Genomic DNA, 21,416 nt, shown 5'->3' on the forward strand with positions numbered 1-21,416 from the left:
GATCTTCACCTGCATTGCATTACATTACATTACAATCCAATTACAATTACATTTACATTACATTCATAAGTGCGCTATCTGAAATTAGTTCTGAATTCAGTAGCCTATGTATGCTTACATCTACGTTCTCGCTGGAGAACGGGCTTCTCCTGATTGTGGGTTTCTCGAAAAAGAACTGCTGTCCGCATGGCGAAACGATACAAGTGCTTTACGGGGTCGCTGGACCACTGCACTCGAGGAGCGTAAGTTAAAGGCAAATAGCAAAATGGCGTATTGGGCAAGGTCGCTGGCCGTGGTGCTGAATTTACCGCCGAGCCCGACGTTGGCTATGTTTAAAAAACGATGCTTGGGCTCGGGAGTAAGGGGCTCCAACTGACAAGCAGGGAATAGAGTGCAGGTGTTAATGTAGACCTGTCAAATTTCATTACACTTCTCCCGAACATTCGTTTTTAACAAAACATGCATTTATAGGAGCCGTTTCCACGTAGTGGAAATGTCGATATTTTTTTCTCCTAGTTACATTGGTTTTGGCCTTCCGTTTAAACGTAAGGAGATTTTTAAAACCCACATATCAAAAATCCTGCTTTATAAATATCCCAGTGAGGGGGCTAAAATGCACCCGTTACAATGGAGTTCTTATTTTTATCCCCATGTTGTGTTTCCACCTAAACAGGAGAAAAAAATACCCACATATAAAAAATATCCTGCTACGTGGAAACAGCACCATAATGTGCATCACATTGCACTGCTGTTCAACAGAGTTTAGTTGTATAACTGGACTTGCATTGCCTACAAGTGGCCTCTTTACACTGACGGGGCCTGCCGGCGGGACCATTCACTCGTGTTGCTGAAAAGACTCAGCTACATAATAGCAAACATTGTTATGACGTGACCAATAAGTAACAGACTTGGTCCTTACAAATTTGGTGACAGTAAGGTTATAACAGAGGCGTTGTACTAAGGAGTTAAACTAAGTTGATATGACAACGCTGATCTTCACAGACTACATTACATCACATTACGTTAATGCAATCTGTACAAATGCTGTCTCATGTACAGTATCCTCTCCAAACTTTGGAAGCACTTTCAGCTGCATCTCAAATGAACTATGCTATGCAAATACAGTTTATTACTGTTATTATAGTGTAGTAGTAGTACAAGAAGATGTTTGACTCACAGTGATTGTATTACTTAAATTACAGTGCATTACATAATTTTGAATTAGGCGTACGATACACCAGAAACGTTTAGACCAGGGGTGGGGAACCTATGTCTCAAGGGCAGTTTACGGCCCTTGAGGCCGTTTTATCCGGCCCACAATATAATTTTAATGTTATGCAGCAAATATGACATGTTTTGTAAAGGAATCTTAGAAATTGCATTTGCAATACAATTAAATGATATTTCAGGGGACCTAGAGAAGGTGGTGTCAGTTTTAAAGGTGGCTGCCTTCAATAAAGGCCTAAAGTGCAGGGGCAAATCCTGGTTTGTGTTCATGGTATGGATATGGATGTATGTGCAATGTTGTGTGTGATGTCTTTGTGTCTTCTTCTGTATTTATGTATGTATGCTTCCCCCTCGGAATCAATAAATGATACTCTACTCTACTCTACTCTCTCTCTAGTATGGCCCTTGGAGGACTTTTACTGGCCTTGGAGGAATTTGAAGTGGCCCTTCGAATGAAAAAGGTTCCTTACCCTGGTTTAGACACTTACAGGTCCATAAACCCACAAACAGATCAAGGTCAACTGAGGTAGCACAGACCGCCATCGTGCTGCTGTGCTGATAAGAATCTCCCTGGCACAGACTGCCCCTCAAGAGCTAACTGCGGATCAATACCATACTACTACAACACACACACAGCAGGGATCATGTTACGAATTATCTACATTTGTGGGCTTTCACTGTCCACTCAAATCAAAATAAAATGCAGGGCAAATAGACAGAAAAACAGTGAGTGGAGGGGAGAAAAGAAGTGCCTTTGGTAGAGGTATATATGAAGGGACTACAGAAGCCTGTATGAGGGCCTTGTATATGCAACTATAAGAAAAAGGTGTGTATGTGTTGAACGCCATAATTGATCAATTGGTCCATTTAAAACCGGGGTGGGGAACCTATGTCTCGAGGGCCGTTTGCGGCCATTGAGGCCGTTTTATGCGGCCCCCGATGTAATTTCAATGTTATGCAGCTTCACATGAAATATGACATATTTTGTAATGGAATATAATAATAATAATAATAATAATAATAATAATAATAATAATACATGGGATTTGTATAGCGCTTTTCAAGACACCCAAAGCGAATATTAGAAAACACATTTGCAATACACTTAAGGTTTATTCAAGGCACCAAGAGGAAGTGGTGTCTGTTTTAAAGGTGGCTGCCTTCAATATTGGCCTAAAGTGCAGGGGAAAATCCTGGTTTGTGTTCAAAGTATGGCCTTCGGAGGACTTTTATGGCCCCCGGATGTATTTGAAGTGGCCCCTTGAATGAAAAAGGTTCCCCACTCCTGATTTAAAAAAATGATCCCAAAAAAAATAGACTACAGAAGGGCCAACCTGTGCGATTCCAGTGACGGAGATGGGCACTCCATGGCGTGTGTAGACTTTATCACTCTTCACATTCAAAGTCAGAGTGTTCAGGGAGATCCTACAAGAGAAGAAGAGAAAAATAATAAATATACAAGTAGGAAATATTGCATCCATTACGGGTACATAGTCCATGCAACATACTGCATATTATGCTTTTTTTTAGAATCACTGCTGTCAATTGTTTCCTTGATTTTGCATTTTAAAACAGATAGTCAGATGTGGATGCCATACCTCTGGATCTGCTGTACGCAGGGAAACACAAACACTCGTCCTCCGGAAATCATGAGAGGTGGAGAACGACAGAAGCCTGGGGTGTGGTGGAGAGAGGGGGCAAGGGGGTCCATTAAATACTAGGTGTAACAATCAAATCATGTGAATTATATAAACAAAAAAGTATAATATTGTATATGAATATGTATTGTATCTGGACCTTGAGTCTGTGAATAAAGTGTATTATTGTAATATAGTATATATAAATGTAGGCTATATATCAATGTCACCGTTTGGACGGACATGAAGTGAGACTTACCTGACACCACCATCGCCTCATTGGGGCCACATACATAGAACATCTTGAAAGAGAAGTAGAGCTGCACAGAAAGAGGAAATATATGACACTGCACCATATTCCATTCGTTACACATGATGTAATAACCTGATTAGGACGTTATTCAGTATGCGTTACATAGACAGTAAACTGACAGCATCACTGCATCATCACACCACCATGTAGGCCTATACTATCCTAATTCCTACTATTAAGTAGATAAATATAACACAGTAGGTTTCAGCCACCTACCTCGCTAGTATTATTATAGTGATGAATCTAGAAGGTACACAGACGCATAGGCTATGCCAGACATCAACCATCTCTGCTAGTCAACGCATAGGCCTACGTTTCATTCTGACCGCACCTACAAACTAATCATGTCAAGTGCTGGTTTGATCTTGGCCCTGCTAGGGCGCGCGCGCTATGCTACTTTGTAATTACATAGGCTGGTTAAAGTGTGACAATACGCTGTTTTCCCCCTCTCTATTTTGTATGGGAAACGGACTTTGAACGCACCATTCTCTCTCTCGCAAAATCCAGTTAAAACGATAGCGTATTAGAGTGGCTCTAACTAGATCTAGGGTAACTAGTAAGTAGACATGTAGACGTGATCATAAGAGATAACTGGTTGCTGGTGCACCGTCCACAACAGTAGATCTGGGCATTCATGGCATTGCAAAGGCCACCTAGGAAATTCAATCGGCGAGTGGTGCACTATTGCGTTTTATGCCTGTTGACAACATCCCCCGTTATATTATATTAGGCTACTCATACAGGTTCATAAAAAGAAACACACAAAAATATGGTCGCTGGAGAGAAAATAAATAGCCTGCAATGTAATGATGTTTGGGTTTACCAACCCGATTATTTACCAACATGGATCATCAATAAGGTGCGTAATTCTCATCCCTGAGCAAGTGCCGTGCCAAATGGCGCGTCTGTTTTGCCTTCAATATAGAAAATATATTTACCAGTCGATGGGTTTTCCTTGACGTCTGTAGAACCGAAGGTGGTTGTTTTTCCTCTGATTATTTTGAGAGCTCCTTAGTCGCCAGAAACTGATGCACGATCCAGACCCCAGTGACGGGAAAATTGTAGGCAACCTGCCAGGAAAAAAAACCTCTCCGCCCATGAAAGAAACGTGCGATCGCCATCCTGTGGTGTGGTGATGACACAACAGTTAGAGAATATTTGACTGAGAACCAAGTTCATGGATGAGAGCGTTAACCGTGCCTCACTCTGTTGAACACTCAATAGGCCTATACAAACTGCATTTCAAATATATATTTTAGATGAGTCTAGGCCTAATTCTGTGCTACTTGCTTTGCTGATGGTATGCACAACATCGAGGTCAACAGAAAACTAAATCCTGCTGCATTAAAAGATGTTTGGATTAATGGTGTAGTATCCAAGACATAAAAGGAATTAAATTAAACTTGGGAATATAAGGAGGCTGCTATTTTATCTGAAACTGGCAGTCTGTATTTCTACTTGTCAAAGTTGTTGAAAGAAAGAAAGAAAGAAAGAAAGAAAGAAAGAAAGAAAGAAAGAAAGAAAGAAAGAAAGAAAGAAAGAAAAGATAGAAAGACAGAAAAAGAAATGTCAGCCTAGTTAAACCCTGCCATAACCGTATTTACTGAGGGCATTTTGCAGCCAGAGTGTGATGACTCGAGTAGGCCATCCATCCTCCTCTCCTCTAAAGGCCTCTACTGTTAAATCACAGACAGGACTCATCCAGCTGGCACTCCCTCCAGACTTCCGGCCCCTTTCAGCCTCCCAGAGAAACCCCTCGTCCTTATCGTCTGAACCAATCCACGGCGGAGATGCTCTGGGCCACGGCTGTGGGAGCCTATCGCAGTCTCCAGCCTCGCTCTGGCAAGTATCCAGACTTATAAATCCTTTGTCCCGCCTCATACATCTGGCATCTGCACATCTTTAAAGTGGTCAGTGGGTCAACGGCGTGGGCGCGGTGGTCTCTCCAGTCACACATAATCATCTCAGCGTCTCAACTACAACTTTGTACGCACTCGTGTCAAAATGAGGGAGATTGTGCACATTCAGGCTGGACAGTGCGGCAACCAGATTGGAGCCAAGGTAAGCCCTGGGAGCAATTAGAACATGTTTGTAAACTTTGCGTAAAAATTAGGTTAATCACTGTGCGTATTACCTATCCATTGGCAGTCAATTGCCTTGTAATAAGGAAATATGTGGACTATATTATGCTTAGGATTTGAGGTCGACTACTGCTGTGTTAGTTCACACACAACTTTAAAATGATGTCAATGCATTTCGCCGACTGTGATGACATGTCATTGTCACCTGAGTGAACTTCAGAATCACACTTGCCCGTTGTGTTCCAAAATTGGTGAATACAGATTTTAATTAACTGTAACCTAAGTTGTTAGCATTTGAAGAGGAAAAAATGTGTTTTGGTGTCATTAATGCTTACATTCTGTTAAGTAGGTCTATACAGACCACGATCGTTCATTCATAATCGTTCTATTCATATTCCATGAATATTGTGATTCTCGTGGTGTAAAACCCAGTCGACTGAAAAAAAGGTTGGATGGTTGAGGAATTCAGTTGGTAACAAAGAAAGTGGAAGTCTGAAAGGAATGCAACAGTTGATGATCAAAACAGAAGGAAAATGCAAAGTACAGAAGAGAAACGTATATGCAAGGGCTTGAAAGGGCTATTTTTGTCGTTTGAAGCGTTTATAATGCCGCCGTCCAAATATTTCACGCCGTCTTCTTTTTTTGTGAGTTCCACCTACGGCGTTTAATTTCAGACTATGTGACATTTGCTGAAACTCAGTCACTTGATTAACTTGCGCCGTGACGCCGCAAACCCTGACCTTAACCACGAAACGGTGAATAAGGAGCTCTTTGAAAGGTGCACGAGTTAAGATAAAGTCCCCGTCTCCTCTTCTGGCACTGTTGCGCGCATCGTCTTGGGACAGCGCATGAAATACTTGTCTTCAATAGGGGGACAGCTGCTTCTGAAGTCTCTTATTTACCAAAATCTAGTTAGACAACAGCTGTTTAAAGGGATGCCATCGACTGGGTCGCCCCCCTCTCCCTCTTGCGTCGCCCCCATAACGAATCGGTGTGCGTCAAGACAAAAAAAAGAGTCCAGTCGTTCAGTTCAGAGGGGGGAGGAAAATGTGCTGATGCAAGAGAGGCAGGACGCCAACGAATGGAGTAGGGGCACAAAAGGGGGGGTGGAGGGGGGGTATAAGAGGGGGGCAGATGAATACGCAGAGGATGAAGTCATCTGAAAGATGATAGGATGTGTCGGGCCAATTGTTTGACCGAGATTTTTCGAAGTAGCTGTCATTGTGTCTGCGGCTTGCCCGTGCGCCCTGTTCGTGGTGGTGGCACGGAGCGCATCAAATTACCCAGACGTTTAAAGTTTAAAGACCGCATCCGAAGGAATTTTGGTTTTTTTTTGTCCCCCTCAAACCCCCAATCTTACCACTACTTTGAACAACATCGTCGCCTGTTGAAGTCATTAAGGCACACTCATTAAATCAGATGGTCGAAGTAAGATCTGCTTAAAATTGAAAATCCGCCATTGTGTCGCAGAGCGAGAGAGATTGAATGGAACCAGGTTAAGAGAATAAACAACTGAAACATGGCAAAGGAGATTCCCTGTCATGGTGGCCATTGGAATAACATGCATTGCCCTTATTGACCTGACACTGAGACCTAGATACTCCATCCATCCATCCATCCATCTATTCAGAGTCACCATCTCAATATATGCATCTATCCCTACAGTATCCATCCACCCATGGAGTCACTACCTCGCTCTTTCTTTCAGTGGCATCCTCAGATTGAGGTCACTTGACTTGGCATGATGTGGAACTGTTTGTGCCAGTTTCTTAACCAAGTTTCATCTAAATGCCTTGCCCTATAAAGCCTCAGTTGCTTGGAATTTGCAGCGCTTCTCTCTCTCTCTCTCTCTCTCTCTCTCTCTCTCTCTCTCTCTCTCTCTCTCTCTCTCTCCTCTCTCTCTCTCTCTCTCTCTCTCCTCTCTCTCTCTCTCTCTCTCTCTCTCTCTCTCTCTCTCTCTCTCTCTCTCTCTCTCTCTCTCTCTCTCTCTCTCTCTCTCTCTCTCTCTCTCTCTCTCTCTCTCTCTCTCTCTCTCTCTCTCTCTCTCTCTCTCTCTCTCTCTCTCTCTCTCTCTCTCTCTCTCTCTCTCTCTCGATGCAATCCCGTAAACACACACGCACAGCCCCCATTCCTTCAAATAAAGATCTTTTGTGAGTTATCTGGACCCCCATGGTCTAGCCTCGCTCCAGTTAACATTCAGACACAGGCAGGCACACAAACATATACTTGTACAGTGAGTAGCACACATGAGGAGTGGGCGAGAAGAGAGCTTGTTGTCTGATGTGATGTGTGTGTTTGTGCCTTCTCCATGTTTTTCTCTGTTTGCTCAGAGTGACTCTTTCTATACTGTATTCGTATATGACGGACGTATTCCTGAAGCAAAACGAAAACACACACACACATTTCTTTCTTTCTTTCTTTCTTTCTTTCTCTCTTTCTCTCTTTCTTTCTTTCTCTCTTTCTCTCTTTCTCTCTCTTTCTCTCTCTTTCTCTCTCTTTCTCTCTCTTTCTCTCTCTCTCTCTCTCTCTCTCTCTCTCACACCTCGCTTGCACACACACATTCTCCCATTCTCTTCGTGCACGCACACACATCCACACAGATGCCTGGGACACATTAGTCTCCATTTTAGAAGTGTAACGATTTTTGTGTACAAGCCATGAATGTGACAACTGGTGGAGATTTACTTTTAGCAGCTGAGTCTGTATTCTGGCAGTCAGAGTGCAGTCCTGTGGCCAGAGATCTCTCCCATTACCCTCCGCAGTAGGCTACTGTCGAGATGAGCTACAAAGGCTGTTAACACCCTTACCCCAACTGTAACCTGTTGGTGCGACTGGATCAATGATCAATTAATCAATCAATCAAATATGTATGTAGTACATTATCATACATAAATGTCATGATGTTTTGGACTTAGACGTCAGGTGGTACAACCACAGCTAATTCCCATAAATTAATTGGTAATTATGGTATTGATGGATATGCTTCTTGGATAATCATCTAAAACACTAAACATTTACTCCATATAATAGTGCCATTAGCTGTGGTTGCAGCACCTTGATGTGTGTGTTGGAATGGCAGGGCACAGTAGCTCAATTCAACGGGTACACTGGCAGAAGGTGTGCTGTCAATGGGCTGCTTCGTCAAGATGAACTACCAAAGCTGTTTGCACCCTAACCGTAACGTCTAGGGGTGCGTTGATAATGGCTTGGGACAGCAGCTCCGCTCGACGGGTAGGTCCTTGACATGACACCGGCAGACCACATGCTGTCCTGCAGCGAGAGATCTCTTATTGCCCTCCGCTGTGCTGTCTAAATGAACCGTTTTGTCGAGATGAGCTACCTGTTAAAATCTGAAACTTGACGCTAAGCTCTGTTTGGTACTAGTGCGTTGTAATGGCATGGTGCCGTATCTTAGCTTGAAGTGTAGCCCATATCGACACGGCACAGGCAGACTGCGTGCTGTCCTTCGGCCAGGGCTCTTTCTCTTCCATTACTCCCAGGCAGGGCAGAGAACAGCCAAGCCTCCTCATGCATCTCATTTGCACACTCAGGGCTATTGGACACACACGCACACACACGCACACACACACACACACACACAGGCTGATGGCATGCACGTTATCACTCCCCCCACTCATGCATTCACAGTTGCATTTGCTTACACAAAGTCCCACACAGATATACACACACAGATGCGCGCAGTCACGCACACAAGTCTCTCTGTGACACACACACACACACACACATAATAATGCATTCACAGTATGTACTATGCCTGCACAAAGTTACAGAGACTCACACTAATACAGTACACCACACATATAGCTGTGCATCCACACGTGCATATACTTACACAAACACACACACTCAGAGGTATGCAGTGAGGGTTGTGATTTGAGGCAGAGTGTCCAGAGTCCTGTGACATATAGGGCTGTTAGTAATTATGGCTCTCCTTCACTTGGACGCAGGAGTGACTGCTTTGAGCTTCTCACTCTCGTTCTTTCGCTCTCGCTCTCTCTCTCCCTCTCTCCCTCTCGCTCGCTCTCTCCCTCTCTCCCTCTCGCTCGCTCTCTTTGCTCTTTCTCTGGCTCTGGCTCTTCCTAATTTGCCTCACTAAGAGGTTAAGGAAATATCCAAATATGTAAATTGGACATTGATTTTGCATGTCCAATCCAACCCCGTCCCCCCTCCACCTCCCACAACCCTCTCAAATATAATCCCCACATTTTTGGCAGATTAAAGGCTCTCCATCTCTGATACAGTTCCCGGACTCTGTTGGCAGTAAGTTAGCTTTATGGCCCGGCTGCCTGTCTGTCGACATTGGCCGATGTTCCTTCAGTGCAACAACACAGTTACATAAAGCCTCATAGTATACTGCTCCCCCGGGAGGCGCTACAAGACTCCACGCGGACAGCCCATTGATTTACATCTCTCTTTCTCACAGACACACACACACACACACACACACACACACACACACACACACACACACACACACACACACACACACACACACACACACACACACCTCTCTCTCTCTCTCTCCCTTACTTTTATCTAAGCTCACCCTCTCTCCGTGTCTCTCTCCACCACCTCTGCTTTTTGTATTGATTTTTTTTAATGTTTTGCTTTGTCCTCTGTTTTCTCTCCCACTCTCCCTTCTACCCTGACTCACCATTTCTCTCCATTTCTCTCCATCTCTCCCTCTCTGTCTCCCTTCTTCTCTCTCTCTCTTGCACCTAACTCCCTTTCCCTCTCTGATCTCGAGCCTCCTTTCTCTCTCTCTCTCTCTCTCTCTCTCTCTCTCTCTCTCTCTCTCTCTCTCTTTCTCTCTCTCTCTCTCTCTCTCTCTCTTGCTCTTTCTCTCGCGCTCTCTCTCTCGCTCTCTCTCTCTGCAGTTCTGGGAGGTGATCAGTGATGAGCATGGCATCGACCCGACGGGAACCTACCACGGTGACAGTGACCTGCAGCTGGACCGCATCAGCGTCTACTACAATGAAGCCACAGGTACCTGCACACTGCCCCCTAGTGCCTGGATTACGGTACACACATGGTGAAATACAGGTACACAATTGGCCTTCTCGGCGTGATGTCACGTCAGGCAAGTGGCATTTTAGAAGCAGAGCAGGTACAAATGACTACTGGCTTCGATAGGAAACGGTGGGATATAAGTTTGTCTATGCCATAAACTGCTAATTTTCCTGCTTCAAATGCAATCAATGTCTTTGAGTTGTGTAGTTTATGCGGTTCTCATTTCAATGATGGATAATCTGAGATGACCCACGGCACAGTGACCATTTTGCTTTTGTGCTATCTCTTGCACTCTGGGGTCGTTAGGTCCAAGTGGCGGTCTAGATCAGTGTTTCCCAACCAGGGGTACGTGTACCACTAGGGGTACGCGAGCACGCCTCAGGGGGTACGCAGAAAAATGTAATAATGACAAATATATTGAGTCTACTCACATTGGGATAGAGGAACAGAACATGAATGAGGATGAGGGGGTACTCATCATTTCACAAAATTGCTTAGGGGGTACACAGGACAAAAAAGGTTGGGAAACACTGGTATAGATGAGTGCATACTGTCTGTGTCATATTTGTTTATGATGCATGAGGTTGAACAGCTTCAAAATCCTTAGGGATTAATTAAAATGCATCTCTTCTCTCTTCTACTCCGCTCTATTTTAGATCCAGCCATACATCTGCAAACATTTTACTGCTTGGTTATGAAAGCCTTAAAGTTAAAAGCACGAAAATGCTGGTGTGAGCAGTTCACGTTGTTGGCCCAAATCATTGAAACAAAAATGACCCATTAGCTTGGTCATGTTATCGTAAGTATGCATTATGTTGGCTATAATACTGCCCTTAAAGGGTCCAGTGTTAAGTCCTCTTCCCCCACGCACATTTATGCCCCTGCTGGAAAGAAAGTAAGGCAACAATATAAAAATGGGGCGTCAATATGTCAGAGTAAACTTGTATAAATCCACATTGAGTATTTACAACATTGCAGAGGAGCAGTAATCTAAAGTAATATTCTGCAGGTGCCTAGTGAACAGCTCTTAACACTTAACAAAATGTTTTCTAAGAGTTGTAGTAACACTGGTATTTTAGTGTGAACAGAAAAGGCCATGATCTGCTGTAGGGGTGAAATGGTTGTCTTTGTTTAAGGCTTGCCCTGTGGACCGGCTGCATGACTAACCCATATGACACCATATGACTACACTGGAATGAAACATTATACTGTCTGATATCTGGTTCTGGGCCATTAAGGACCTTTTTACTCATCACTAAGAGGCTTTTACATTTGACGTGGAGGGGAAATGAGCGAGGCTAATGTTCAGAAATGTGTCATGCTTAGTGCTAATAAGGTAATGTCCACATTGGAAAAATAAATTGCAGCTGTTTGAGAGGGAGAGCCTGGGCTCTGGGGACAAAGATAAGTCAAATAATTTTTTCTCAAAGAAGGAAATTGTAATTACTTTGACCTAATTAAGTCATTTTACTGTCACATGAACCTTTTATTAAATTTTAAAAAGTAGATGTGTTCGCGCACACAGCACAAGTCCTGCTTTCATTAGGACACTCTGCTACACAGTAACTACAGCATACATTCAACACTTAGAGAGATGAATTTAACACTCTTTTAATTGTGATATTTTTTTGAATGTTGACTCAACACTGTAAACACTGCCTTGGTTCTCCCACTTCATAACTCAACTATACGATGCTGACGCACGTAGTTCTATTACTGGGTCCCATGTCACACACACTTAACCCCTTCATTCCAGGCCATATTCACACTGTTGGTTGGGCCTGGGAGAAAATCATTTGGAGCACTGTCCATTATATACATTATGTAATGGGGACCCATTTCAGGGGTCTTGAAGTTCTAGCCTCTATAATTGCATTCTTGTTTCGCGCACTTAACAACTGTATTTTCATTTTTTTCTTGGGGGACTACTCTGCACCCTCTCAACAACATGACTCACACTTGGCCTAACGCCCTGAATCGTTTTGTAAACTAACAGGGCCCGTTGAGGGGGGAGGCTTTCTTGTTGTCTGTCCCAGGGGCCCATGGAATCGTAATCAGTCACTGCCTAAGCACAACTGCTGAGGTAGCGCTGCTGCTGACTCCCATGTCTCTCATACACACACACACACACACACACACACACACACACACACACACACACTACCTCTTGATTCCTGATGTATTGAGCTGGTGTGTGTGTGTCTGTCTCTCTGTTCCCATAATGCAGGTGGAAAGTACGTGCCCAGAGCCATCCTGGTGGACCTGGAACCAGGTACCATGGACTCCGTCAGGTCCGGACCCTTCGGACAGATCTTCAGACCCGACAACTTTGTCTTTGGTAAGACTGGTGGATTCATCTGGTAGAGTAGTGGTTCTCAACCTTTTTTGAACTAACCACATCCATTACCCCATCATAAGCCTGCCAACGCCCCCTTAGTATTAAAAAAGCACCGCCTCCTCTCAACTTAATCCTTCTAGGGCCCCCCCCAACGCCTCACACGCTACTTGAACTATAGTATTTTTTTTATAATGGGGCACCCAAGTCACGCCCTCTACTTCCTGGTTCATGGGGCAGGGGGAGTAAAAAAAAAATTACTGGGCTTGAAAATGAGTTTTTTTTACACCAATCCAAACCTTGGACCTCCACCTATGCACCACAAATCCAAAAAACACTCATTTTCAAGCCCAGTAATCATTTTTTGACTCCCCCTGCCCCATGAACCAGGAAGTAGAGGGCGTGACTTAGGTGCCCCATAAAGAAAGAAAAATACTGCATACAATACTATACAAATACAATTATTAATACTGCATACACTTACACAATGATTGATGGCAAGAGTGTTCCATGAATTGGGGTCATCTGACCTTCAATATTCTCTTACTCTCGCTGTTCTCCTTTTTTCGTTCTCCATTGCTCATTGGTGTCTTCTGCTCCGTCTTTTCCCTTCCTGCTTTTTCTTTTCCTCTCATCCTCTCATCATTCTCTCTCTCTCTCTCTCTCTCTCTCTCTCTCTCTCTCTCTCTCTCTCTCTCTCTCTCTCTCTCTCTCTCTCTCTCTCTCTCTCTCTCTCTCTCTCTCTCTCTCTCTCTCTCTCTCTCTCTAGGTCAGAGCGGGGCCGGAAATAACTGGGCCAAGGGCCACTACACGGAGGGGGCGGAGCTGGTCGACTCGGTGCTGGATGTGGTGAGGAAGGAGGCAGAGAGCTGCGACTGCCTGCAGGGCTTCCAGCTGACCCACTCCCTGGGTGGCGGCACCGGCTCGGGCATGGGCACCCTGCTCATCAGCAAGATCCGTGAGGAGTACCCCGACCGCATCATGAACACCTTCAGCGTGGTGCCCTCTCCCAAGGTGTCCGACACGGTGGTGGAGCCCTACAACGCCACCCTCTCCGTGCATCAGCTTGTGGAAAACACAGACGAGACATACTGCATCGACAACGAGGTAAAATTCTGTATATACAGAAAATATTAATGTAAGCTTGTTATGAATTCATACAACAAATGTGCATTATATAGAACTAAATGTGTGTATACCACCAATATGAATGTCTTGTCAGTTGTCACGTCTTGTTTACTGTCTGTGTGAATTACCAGAAGTCACGCCAAAAGACTATTGTCTGTTTCATTTATTGCAGACAATATACTTTCTCTTCTCATCTCATCTTATTGTATTTCATACACACTATATACAGTATTAATATAAATGATTGATGTATGTAGTGTTGTATAATGGACTGCATAGTAAATATCAGTATTTATAATCCTAATTTTGCATAAATAATTTATTTCTGTAGGCACTGTACGACATCTGCTTCCGCACGCTGAAGCTGACCACGCCCACGTACGGCGACCTCAACCACCTGGTGTCGGCCACCATGAGCGGCGTCACCACCTGCCTCCGCTTCCCCGGGCAGCTCAACGCCGACCTCCGCAAGCTGGCCGTCAACATGGTGCCCTTCCCCCGCCTGCACTTCTTCATGCCCGGCTTTGCTCCCCTGACCAGCAGGGGGAGCCAGCAGTACCGTGCCCTCACCGTGCCCGAGCTGACCCAGCAGGTGTTTGACGCCAAGAACATGATGGCTGCCTGCGACCCCCGCCACGGACGCTACCTGACTGTGGCCGCCGTCTTCCGTGGTCGCATGTCCATGAAGGAGGTGGACGAGCAGATGCTGAATGTCCAGAACAAGAACAGCAGCTACTTCGTGGAATGGATCCCCAACAACGTGAAGACGGCCGTCTGCGACATCCCGCCCAGGGGGCTCAAGATGGCCGTCACCTTCATCGGCAACAGCACGGCCATCCAGGAGCTGTTCAAGCGCATCTCTGAGCAGTTCACCGCCATGTTCCGGCGCAAAGCCTTCCTCCATTGGTACACCGGTGAGGGCATGGACGAAATGGAGTTCACCGAGGCCGAGAGCAACATGAACGACCTGGTGTCCGAGTACCAGCAGTACCAAGACGCCACGGCGGAGGAGGAGGGCGAGTTCGAGGAGGAGGTGGAGGAGGATTAGAGAGGTATCCAAATGATTTGGAGGAAAGGAAAATGATGGGGTGGGAATGGAGGAAGAAAAAAACAACAAAAATACGTAATAAGAGACCATGCCAAATTGATTTAAGTTATTTGTTAAAATTGTGTTTATTGTGTTGATGTGGGATACCAATGTGAATTGAGCCAAACTGTTGTCATGGAGGAAATCAGTGAGTGACATCAGAATGTGATCTAGAAAGTTTGAATGAATGTAGAATGGAAATCAGTGAGGAACAGAAAATGTGTTAACCTAATGACCAAAACCAATGACAGGCAAACACGAGACCAGTATAAGAGATACTTTTGTTGTTGGCACCTAATGTAACTAATGCCTGCATTTGATTAGAACGTAGAAGTAAGAGTGGTATACTAAGGGCAGCGATAGAACAGAAGGAAGAATTTCCATTAACCTTTTTTTTTGTAATTTTTCTGTGGTTCTTCTACTTTTGTACTTTTCTATGTTTCTTAACTTTTAGATGTCTGTTTCTGTCATTTTCCAAGCACCTAAGGTCAAAGGTGATCAGTTGACCATGCCGTACATGCATACAGTGTCATGTCCTTTGACATCTCAGTCAGCACAGCAGACGTACTGTACATGGCACTGACATTCCCAAAGGGCTGAAGAGGAGCGGCACAAGAGCCGCACAGATGTGTAATACAAAAAAAACAACACACACACAAAAAAAACGAAAGGCACTTACCAATAGTCTTGGACCAAAGACAACAGGGCAGTCAAGAGCTACGGCGTATCCGCTGAGTCATAACAAGGTTGTCAGAGGCGTTTGTCGTGCGCGTGCAAAGTGCCTGCCTGCTTGCCTTCTTGCCCGCCTGCCCGCCCGCCCGCCCGACTCGGGACGCCAGCCAACATCCTGAGAGCGGAGCGGGCAGCAGCCATTAAGCAATATGGCACAGCAGAGCTGACAACAGCCATTACAAACACCACAAGACTGTGGGCCTTGTATATTTCCAAGCAATAAAGTCCGTAAAGATCATTATGGATAAGGAGTACCTTTTTAAAAAAAGGATTCAGATTTTCATAAATGTATTATTATTTTTATAATGTGGAGTATTTCGATGTACACTCTTCAGGGACTCTGACGAGTATAGCAGAGTAGTATGACAAACACCGCACATTCACCATTTACCGTTAATCATTTGGACTTGAACATGTGGGAAATGATTGGACCACAAAGCTTTAATGTGGTGAGAGAACTCTTAGCGGGATGCCGACTTAACTGGAAGCCAAATTAGATCACAGCGTGCTCTAGGCAGTGCAGAGACTTCAAACGTTTTGATTTCCTTTTTTCTTCTCACTCTTTTTCTCTTCTTTTTAAAATCTGTTTACATTCTGTGAACTCCCATGGAAATGAACACAAATAAAAGACCCTTTTTTGTACATAAATTCTCTCTTGTGGTGTTTGGGCAGGTGGATGATTTCGATCGTCTTCACATTCACAACAGATGATGCAATTTGGTATTACAAAGACATGAAACGATGGGAAGTTGTGAGCTCATTTAAACAGGTGATTACACCGATGATGCTTGGTGCATGCTGCAGAATTGTTAGTCAAGGTGGTTGATGGGCAGGTAGTATCACAGATGTGATTCAGCATTGGACAAGCAAGTGGCTTATACATTATTGTTGTAAACCAACTTGGAAAAGAAATTCCATTTGCAATACAACAATCTTTTTTTCTAAAGACCTAGTCAATGTGGTAGGTGTTTTGTTGTAAATGTCTTAGCTGTAAAGTACTGGGGGAAACCCTGATGTTAATTTGGGGAGAGAGAATAGATGGAAAACGCTACAAAGTACTAAAGGCCACTGTTTAACATGATAAATTGCCATGATGGTGTCTGAGAAAAACATATGGACTCTGATGAAGACGCATGTCGAAACGTTAGTCCGATTGCACTGATTTAAATGACGACAGAAAATAGACATCCGTGTGGCACCAGATTTATTTCCCTAAAAACGTATGGGCATTTGAAACAGGAGTGGTAACATACCAAACAATGAACATGTTTGATCACTTGCAGAATATCACATACAAAGGAAACTAGATTGCATTCTCACAGAAAAAGCTGAAAGCGGGCTTGCCTTTTGGGGCAGAGATGAGCAGTTTTATTTTTGATCTCTCTATCCCTAAATTAAAAACAAACTACTATTGAGAAAACAAAGCTAAAAGAAATGTTGGAAAAGTCCATCCACCCAGTTAGAAGTTATGGGCCAAACAATTCATCCATCGTGGATTCAGCCATCTTGAAAGTGTTGTAGCTCCTTGTTTTGGGGATATATACTAAATGACATGCATGGTATTTTAAGTTGGCTAAGGAACACTGCATATGATATAATTTTGAAAATCAACATGGGTCCGAGTGGGATTCGAACTTACAACCTCCACATCTGTAATCCAGCACCTTTGCCATTGATACTAAATTACATGCGTGGTATTTGAAGTTACTCCGAAAACATTTTGTCTGAAGGCATTAGATGAATTTGAATATAAACCTTTTTTTTAAAACAAATGCCCCCTTGACATCTTCATATGCTTCCCAACGCCCTCTTAACATTACATGCCTACCAACGCCCCCTTAATACAAAAAGTAAAACCGGCATTTAAGGCATTTCGGTCGCAACAGAGTGCCCCCCACTTCTCAGCTGTCTCCTTCTCAACATCCCCCAAGGGTTCTCTAACGGATAAACAACACTGAGAACAAATGAATAATAAATAAAAAGCCTACCTAATTGGGGATCAAGTGGAACTATGGCACTTCAGGCCATTACACTGAATGAAATCAAAGCCTATCAGGGACAAGAGTGTATGCCATTCTGACACATTAAAGACAACCCTATTGGTTTATCAGTTTAGCTGTGTTAACACTTGGAGAGTTGGTCCAACACTGAGTGTTCAATTCAACTCCTTAAGTGCTAATACAGTGTCTGCTGGAAAGTATCAGACCAGAGATCATACAGCAGTGTTACAATTTAAGCAGCAATGGATGGAGATGTTTTATGAGCTTATATTTTATCATTACATCATCACTTCGAAATGCTACATCAACGCTTTATACTGAATCAAGTCGTAGGCAGTCATGCAAGGAAAACTGTAGACACAGTCCAATTGCTTCAACCCTACTGTATACGACAGAATGCTTATCCATGTGTGAGAAGCCACATTCCTGAATTTTTAGATTCAAGATGGTTTATTTGGAAAGCATGGCAAGACAGACATTTTGGCCTATACGTGCCATCTTCAGCGTCTCGATAGATGTAATGCTTATTGCACTCAGCCTCTGGTCTGATTCCAGCAGGGGAAGTGGGGAGTCAACAAAGGAGTCACTTGTCCCGGGCCCAAGGAGAGAGGGGGGCCCCAGAATTGGGTCCTCGTGACATTGTATGTATTGGATGAGGGCCCCTTTCAGATGACTTTATCCTGGGTCCCAGAGGGAATGGTCAGCCAGCAGGGATATTTTATACGTCACCAAACCATATGGACTGAATGTCTGTCAGTGACTTAGCAAGAAGTCCGACACCTCCTCCCTTCTCGCAATGAATCCGCTGAGGCCACACTGAGCGTGTGCGGGCAATCAAGGGGAAAGCTAATTGGCTCAGGAAAGAATCTCTACAGATAACCAGCCATGGATTTCAGCTGTGTCAGCTTCCTGTTAATGGCAAAAAGGGAGGGTGAAAGCAGCATGAATTCTAAATTGCTCCACCACTAATAACTGAAGAGGCAGAACTGAACTGATGTTGCTGCTATTGACCTGTGTGTGTGTTACTGGATATGTCTAAATATAGGCCTACATAAAGAGTATTCATGACAGAGGGGATGGGGCAGATACACATGTATTTTACTTCCAGTATGACAGTGTCTTTTAGTCACACCACAACAGGAGAGGATGGTGTTTTCACATTGTTTTGAATGCATGATGGTTTTTAGGTGTGTGTGTGTGTGTGTGTGTGTGTGTGTGTGTGTGTGTGTGTGTGTGTGTGTGTGTGTGTGCGTGCGTGCGTGTGTGCGTGCGTGCGTGCGTGCGTGCGTGCGTGCGTGCGTGCGTGCGTGCGTGCGTGCGTGCGTGCGTGCGTGTGTGTGTGTGTGTGTTTTAAAAAAATAGAATGTCCATAATGAAATTCTGAAGCTCTGGCTCTCCGATCTGAAATTATGTCACAAGTCGACATTTGCACATGTATTAGGCTCAGTATGTGTACACACGCCAGCGTATTTATATATTTTCACATAATCATATCTTCTGATTTGCATCAAATTTATTCCATCATCATTTCCCATAGCACAAGTTTGTATTATTATTATTTATATGTTGTTAATGGCAGTTGAGCAGCAATATATTATATTAGGCTTCGTTTTGCAGTTGACTGCCTTTTCAAAATACCACTTCACTGTTAGTCTGTGTCTGTTTCTACATTGTGGAAGACTGCATCAATATTTTCTGGGTCTTGCCATAACACAGCCTATTGCGGTTACTGCTCCTGTTCTGGCACTATCCGGACAGCTACGAAATTAGCCGAGTGTACCCGAGGCGCAGCGATAGCAACCGAAGCCCCGAAGATAATACTGATTTGAAACACCATAGAAGTCCCTTATTTGACGGGCTGAGGGCGGGGAGAGGAAAGGCAATTTAAGACGAAAAACAAAAATATCGCACACCCCAGCCCCGGGTACTTGGACGGTTTTTGTGAGGATTGTAGGCGTTTCACAACGAATAAGGTAATCATATTTTTTTCATTCACTACCTGAATACCATTACGCGAAGCTTTTGGCTCAAAGAGGTTAAATGTTGCAGTTTTCCTCTAAATGCTTCTGTATTTCCGGGGGGATTTGTGTTGTGCCGTCATGTTAGTATGGCCTTGGTACATGTGATAATCATGATATGCGGGAAATAACAACACGGGATGGAACATGCCTTGGGATGAATAAAACGACGGTATCCATTACAGACCAGTCGTCTATTGATTGTGTGTGGCAATCAGTTGTTTGATTTGTGATGTGTTGATTCTTATTGATAATAGCACACTTGCTCGCCATAAATTATTCCATGGAATGGCTGAATGTAGCCCAACTATTTGATGAAATTAGGGGAGACAATGCTGCATAGCCTACACCAGTAGCCTAACTGGATGCATCACCAAAATCCGAAAACTATGCATTGGTTTCAGGACAGCTGAGATGTTTCAGCCCTTTCCCCACTTTACTTTGGGTTAATTGGCCCTCAGCATGCCAGACAGTGATGCTTAAAGGCCCGCATCCTTTTGTACTCATTTGACGCCGCCCGGACCTGATGCGAAGACGCGGGGCTAGACCTCCAGCCTTGCCTGGGTATCTTGGACCAGTGAAATCCTTACATAACAAACGAACGAATGAGGGAGATTGGTAGCAGATGGCCATTTTCCTGCTATAGTCGCTGAGTAAGTGTTTGTACTGCATGGACACTTAACAGGAGGGAAACCGGCTACCCCCTTTTGTGCGCGGGATAGCCGACCATTGAATGGGACCGTTTGGTTGTGTTTTTTTCCCCTTCCTTTTTTACATGTTGGTTATGAAAAATGTAGGCGCTTGCGTTTGTGGCAGCGCGCCTGCGTATTTGTATTTGAAATGGGGAAAGGGAAAGTCTGATGTGTGTGCGCCAGTGTGTGTGCGCGTGTGTATTTGTATGCATGTGCTTGCGCGTGAGGTTGCGCGCGCACATATGAATTTCGCTCAGGTTAATAAATAGGTTCCTTGAGGGTCCTTTGGGTCTAGTGTTCCTTTCTCTGAATCATCCTCCGGCATCCCTCTGTTGGGACTTGCGATGGAGCGTGACACACCCTTGTCGCACCGGTGAAGTCGAGGAAATGGGTAGGAAGGGAGAGAGGGTGATGGGAGGATATGGGAGCCACATGGATAGGCCCGGAGAGAAAAATGCTAACACGGCAGCAGACATGTCAGACCTCACACGTCATAGGGCTGAGGGTGGCATAATGGCTCTTGCCTTCAATTTGTGTTGTTTTATTGATTTGATTCTGCTGGCAGGTGGTAGCTGTGCAGGCGCACAGAGGGAAATTCAGCCAGTTGTGCAGGATATGCCCAACACATTGTGTTAGACCAGTGGTGCTCAAACTGTGGTATGCGTACCACTGGTGGTACTTGAGACATCTCTGGTGGTACTTGGAATGCCATTATGAACCTCTCCTGTATTGTATTGCAAAAGTGAATATGGAAGGCCTTTACTGTGATATTCTAATGTTGGTTGTCAAGGTGGTACTCGGAGAGCTCAATATTTTCTCAGGGGGTACTTCACACAAAAAGTTTGAGAACCACCGTGTTAGACCATGCCTTTGCTGCGAGAAGTGTACTTACTGTATGTCTATCTGGGCCACTATGGCAATATGTTTAGAAAATCTTATCCCCAAACTGGCCACTTATTTACTGTAGAAGTTAACATTTTGTTGTGCTATGCTCTTCCATGTTACCTGTTCTCCTGGTGCAGACAAATCTGTAAAAAGAGCTCAGTGACCAAACCGTAGCTCTGCCATGGAATGAAATACACAAAAAAGAATTTGCAGTGTGCAGACTCCTTGCTCTAAAGCTTGCATCATGTGC

At 44.2% G+C, this 21,416-nt stretch overlaps 2 protein-coding genes across 2 annotated transcripts in view; one reads left to right on the plus strand and one right to left on the minus strand.

Annotated features, from left to right (window-relative positions):
- Positions 1 to 4,245, minus strand: part of flot1a (flotillin 1a) — a 20,570-nt gene extending 16,325 nt beyond the window's left edge. The window contains exons 1-5 of the mRNA XM_063185456.1: positions 4,116 to 4,245; positions 3,124 to 3,184; positions 2,826 to 2,901; positions 2,562 to 2,652; positions 1 to 9 (exon numbers count right to left, since the gene is read on the minus strand). The exon at positions 1 to 9 is cut by the window's left edge and continues 135 nt beyond it. Of these exons, the coding sequence (XP_063041526.1) occupies positions 1 to 9; positions 2,562 to 2,652; positions 2,826 to 2,901; positions 3,124 to 3,166 (219 nt within the window). The 5' untranslated portion in view covers positions 3,167 to 3,184; positions 4,116 to 4,245. The remainder of the gene's footprint in view (positions 10 to 2,561; positions 2,653 to 2,825; positions 2,902 to 3,123; positions 3,185 to 4,115) is intronic.
- Positions 4,246 to 5,059: 814 nt separating this feature from the next.
- On the plus strand, positions 5,060 to 15,489 carry LOC134436308 (tubulin beta chain). The gene is made up of 5 exons (XM_063185457.1): positions 5,060 to 5,238; positions 10,157 to 10,265; positions 12,517 to 12,627; positions 13,394 to 13,731; positions 14,084 to 15,489. The coding sequence occupies exons 1-5, from the start codon at positions 5,182 to 5,184 to the stop codon at positions 14,798 to 14,800; spliced, it is 1,332 nt and encodes a 443-aa protein (XP_063041527.1). The 5' UTR covers positions 5,060 to 5,181; the 3' UTR covers positions 14,801 to 15,489.
- Positions 15,490 to 21,416: the final 5,927 nt, after the last annotated feature.

Source organism: Engraulis encrasicolus, chromosome 20 (assembly GCF_034702125.1).
Source record: "Engraulis encrasicolus isolate BLACKSEA-1 chromosome 20, IST_EnEncr_1.0, whole genome shotgun sequence".
Classification (NCBI taxonomy): Eukaryota; Metazoa; Chordata; class Actinopteri; order Clupeiformes; family Engraulidae; genus Engraulis; species Engraulis encrasicolus.

Coding starts and splice junctions, on each gene's coding strand:
- LOC134436308 (XM_063185457.1), top strand. CDS start 5,182: ATGAGGGAGATTGTGCACATTCAGGCTGGACAGTGCGGCAACCAGATT. Junction 5,239..10,156: donor GCAACCAGATTGGAGCCAAG/GTAAGCCCTGGG, acceptor CTCTCTCTGCAG/TTCTGGGAGGTGATCAGTGA. Junction 13,732..14,083: donor CATACTGCATCGACAACGAG/GTAAAATTCTGT, acceptor TTATTTCTGTAG/GCACTGTACGACATCTGCTT.